Source organism: Gossypium hirsutum, chromosome A01 (genome assembly GCF_007990345.1).
Source record: "Gossypium hirsutum isolate 1008001.06 chromosome A01, Gossypium_hirsutum_v2.1, whole genome shotgun sequence".
Lineage (NCBI taxonomy): Eukaryota > Viridiplantae > Streptophyta > Magnoliopsida > Malvales > Malvaceae > Gossypium > Gossypium hirsutum.
The window spans coordinates 58,874,051-58,878,499 of record NC_053424.1 but is presented as its reverse complement, the minus strand read 5'-3'; the positions used below and the strand labels follow the sequence as shown (position 1 = coordinate 58,878,499).

Genomic DNA, 4,449 nt, shown 5'->3' with positions numbered 1-4,449 from the left:
TTTATAGATGGGTGATCATTGGATAAGGGTGGTTTAAGCCCCATTGGTCTTAGCAAGGTAAGCGGTGCTTATTGTTGGGAATTGGTGAGTACGTAGTTGGGGTTAACCCAAGCGTTGGAGAATTAAGTAAGGTTCATAATTTTGGATTTAGGTTGAGCACGCAGGGCTCGACGTCTTTCTTTCCAAAAAAAGGTGTGTAACCGTACACCACTCTATTACTGATCATAAGAAAAAAGGGTGTGTACTCACACCACTGCGTAACTGTGAATCCGCAGAAGCCGAAGAGCCCAAGAGCCGAAACTTCGACATTTGCAACTGTATGAGCGCGTGAATGCTCGCAAGGTCAATCGAGCCACAAAACCTGTGTGACAGATTGTAAAGGCCACCGCGAGCGCTCTCGTGGGCTTAAGCTGTTGTGGGCCTCTATGGGCCGTATGGGCCAAATGGGCTCGTGGGTCCATGCAGATTAAAGTTTAAAAAAGATGGAAAATATTGGACTGGGCTGTGGAATTCGCATAGCCATGGCTAAAATTAGGTCAACGGGCCACACGAGTCTGTGGGCCACTTGGGCCGAATGTTGGGCTGAGGTCCATTTCACCGTTTCACTTGAATGAGTTATCGGAGTCACACAAGGTAATTGTAGGCCTTCGATGAGGTCATTATCTATATCGAGACTTTAAAATCTATTAAATGACCGAAATACCCCTAAAGGGTCGTAAGTACTGTTTTGCCCCTAATCGATGATATAACCTTTATAATGCTAGTGGTAGGTTAAATAATGTGCGTAGTACTTTTAAATGACTGGTTTTGAGTATGACATACTGCATGCACGTATTATTTATGACACGACATCTGCATGGGGTTGGGCTCATGATATGGATGAAGTACTGTATTGGTGACTTTGTCACATATATATTTCACTGGTGGCTTGCTACGCTGGCAGCTATGCTGCGTTATTATTACTACTAGCAGCTTTGCTGCGATATTGGTGTGATGGTTGGATGGGTCGATTGATATCCCCACAGGTGCGCTGGTTGGTACGGGTGGTGTGCTGGATGGTTATGGGATGGGTTGCATTATGCACTATAGTGATACTGAATAGGGCTTTTGCCCAGACTGTACTAATACTGAATAGGGCTTCGGCCCAGACTGTACTGATACTGTGTTGATCACTGTCTGATTGATATTGGGATTACACACTAAGTTTTTGTAAACTCACCCCGTTTTTAAACTGTGCAGGTAATCCCCAAGCTTAGATTGATTGGTGCTGTGAGGGACTCGGAGATGGCCACACTACTGCTTCTGTTTCTTTTAATTGCAGTTAGATTTCATCTTGGGTTTTAAATTTATGTAATAAAGCCGCTGGTGGGTTTTAAATTTTAATTTGGAATTTGATTGCTTATACTAAACCGCTAGTCTAGGAAAACACGGGTTTTCAAAATAGCACGCTTTTTTCTAAAGAACTCGAGCGTTCAACAACGAGTTTTTAAAATGCTTCCGTGGTTTAAAATGAAGTAATACCCCCAAGGGAAGCAAATTGGTAAACGTTTTGATGAGAACTTTAGTTAGGTAATAATAAAAGGATTAGATTCAGTAATGAATTTTTACCGAAACGATCAAATTTGAAAAACGGTTGAGGTGTCGCACCAAATTCGGCCGTAACGTCTAGGTTGGGTTTGGGGTGTTACATTTAGTAATATCAGAGCCAGGTTACAAAACTCGGCTGTGGTATGGGTAGCAGAAAAGTATTTTTCCTTCTTTTCTAAAATTGGGGTTTAAAAAGGTTTTTCTAAAATTTGGTTTTGGAAATTTTCAACGGTATTTGACTTGCTTCTGAAATGATGTTACTGAAGGTGTGGCACACCGAGTCTCTGGCGCCAAATCTGTAAGTTCTCTGCTGGTATTTACTATTGTAAGTTATAATGTGATGTTGGAAAACTGTTATAGATAGTAGCATTAAATCTCTAATTAGAGTAAACTGAGACTGTAGAAGACTGATATTGGTAGTGGGATCTCGATCTGTAGAAAAAGAACTCTAAATAATGTTTATCATAAAATATCTGTTAATGTCAAACTAGAATTATAAACTGATAGCATAAAACTTTTAAACGTATATCGATATGAGCACTAGGGGTACTCGTGGAAGTGGTACGCGAGGCCGTGGAAGAGGCCGAGGGGGTGCTAGGGCTGGGTCTTCAGCGTCGGGTCACATGCCTGCTAGGGCGTAACTGACTTCACTAGTAACTGAGACAGGGTCTCATGATCGAGCAATTGGGGATGACGCCTTGTCTCAGGCGATGCTGCAAGTTCTTGAAAGAGTTGCTAGAGCGAGTACGGGATTAATGACCCAGGGGTCATTTTCTGAATGACTCTGATCCAATGGGGAAGAGATTTTTAAGGGTATCTCTAGTGTAGCCCTGAACGTGGCAGAATATTGGTTAGAGGCTACGGAGTGGATAATGGATGATCTGGACTGTACTGTGGAGCAGAAATTGAAAGGGGCAGTGTCGTTACTGCGAGATGAGGCTTACCAATGGTGGCTCACTGTGGGGGAAGGTACACAAGCTGATCGTCTGACATGGGATTTCTTTAAGGCGTCCTTTCAGGGGAAGTATGTGGGCACGAGTTATGTGGATGCCCAAAGGAAGGAATTTCTAAACTTGACCCAAGGGAATAAGACTATGGCGGCATATGAGGCGGAGTTCCTGCGGTTGAGTCATTATGCTCGTGGGATAGTAGTAACTGAGTACGAATGCTGTATGTGCTTCAAGGATGGTCTTCGTGATGAATTGAGAGTTTTAATAGCTCCACAGAGGGAGCGAGACTTTGCTGCTTTAGTGGAGAAAGCATAGATTGCTGAGGATGTGAAGTGCTCTGCGCGCCAGAATCGTGATAAGGATAGGGGCAGAGGCAAAAGGGACTTTGGATCCTCTATTTCTGCTAGTAGGCCTGTTAAGAGGGCCAAGTTTGATGGCTGGTTCGAGTTGGAGATCCTGTTGTTGTTGCAGGACCGCAGCCCTGTGCTGAATGTGGAAGATCTCATTTGGGTGAGTGTTGGAAAAAGATTGGGGCGTGCTTCAGGTGTGGATCCTTAGATCATCAGGTAAGGAATTGTCCTCAGAAGCCCACTCAGATGCAAGTGACAGGACAGGGTCATGTTCAGCTAGTGAGAGGTGGTCAGCCACTGAGGGGTCGTAGATAGGCTAGAGGAGGAAATGGGTTTATACGTGGTCGTGGAGCACCGGGTAGAGGCACTGGTAATACTGAGGCGAGACAACCAGCCTTGGTTTATGCTACTCATCGCCGAGAGGATGGTGACGCCCCTGATGTCATAACCGGTACGTTCCTGATGTATAATTTTCCTTATGTTGCCTTAATTGATATTGGATCCATGCATTCGTATGTTGTGTGCACTGTGTCTGGAATGTTGGGTATTCAATCTGAGAACACTGATAGTAAAATGACGATGTTGAGTCCGCTAGATCAATCGGTCAGGGTGGATAAATTGTTCAGGGATGTGCCCTTGGAAGTTCAAGGGGTCGTATTTCTTGCGAATTTGATGGAACTGCCATTCGGGGAATTTGATATTGCTTTAGGCATGGATTGGCTAGTGAAGCATCGTGCAAAGCTGGATTGTGCTGCTAAGTAGTTGGTGTTGTAGACTGTGAAGGATGAGGAGGTGACTGTAATAGGGGAGAGAAGAGATTTTTTATCTAATGTGATATTGGCGTTAAGAGCCGAGAAGCTAGTTCGGAAGGGTTGTAAGGCTTTCCTGGCATATGTTAGCAACTTTGAGACTAAAAGTCTTGCTATTGAGGATGTTAGAACTGTTAAGGAGTTTTCGGATGTTTTTCTAGAAGAGCTTCCGGGCTTGCCCCTAGACCGTGAGGTGGAATTCAGAATTGAGCTTCTACCAGGAGTAGCTCCGGTGTCCGCCCCTGATAGGATGGCACCAAAGGAGCTAATGGAGTTAAACGCTCAAATTGAAGAGTTGTTAGACTGAGGATTCATTCGACCGAGTGTGTCTCCTTGGGGAGCACTGGTATTGTTTGTGAAGAAGAAGGATGTGTCCATGCGCATGTGCATTGACTATCATCAGCTGAATAGGCTAACCATTAAGAATAAGTACCCACTGTCGAGGATTGATGATCTATTTGATCAGTTACGAGGAGCTGCTATGTTCTCCAAAATAGATCTTCGATCTGGGTATCATCAGCTTAGGGTTAAGGAAGCTGATGTGTATAAGACAGCGTTTAGGACTGGTTATGGTCATTACGAGTTCCTAGTAATGCTGTTCGGGTTAGCGAATGCACCAGCTGCTTTCATGGACATGATGAACCGAGTATTTCAACCCTATCTGGAACGGTTCGTAGTAGTGTTCATAGACGATATTTTGGTGTATTCGGGAAGTGAGGAGGAGCATGATGAACACTTGCGGATTCTCCTTCA

At 44.2% G+C, this 4,449-nt stretch overlaps 1 protein-coding gene across 1 annotated transcript; it reads left to right on the top strand.

Moving 5' to 3' along the window:
- Positions 1–2,120: 2,120 nt before the first annotated feature.
- On the top strand, positions 2,121–4,003 carry LOC107944592 (uncharacterized). Its single transcript, XM_016878401.1, has 6 exons — positions 2,121–2,148; positions 2,254–2,331; positions 2,431–2,795; positions 2,886–3,047; positions 3,203–3,610; positions 3,662–4,003. Exons 1-6 carry the CDS (start codon positions 2,121–2,123, stop codon positions 4,001–4,003), a joined length of 1,383 nt encoding a protein of 460 aa, XP_016733890.1.
- Positions 4,004–4,449: the final 446 nt, after the last annotated feature.

What these genes read in the sequence shown, in the direction of transcription:
- LOC107944592 (XM_016878401.1), top strand. Translation starts at nt 2,121, where the DNA reads ATGAGCACTAGGGGTACTCGTGGAAGTG. An exon ending in TAGGGGTACTCGTGGAAGTG is followed by an intron (nt 2,149 to 2,253) that starts GTACGCGAGGCC and finishes TAACTGAGACAG; the next exon opens with GGTCTCATGATCGAGCAATT. An exon ending in CTTTAGGCATGGATTGGCTA is followed by an intron (nt 3,611 to 3,661) that starts GTGAAGCATCGT and finishes TTGGTGTTGTAG; the next exon opens with ACTGTGAAGGATGAGGAGGT.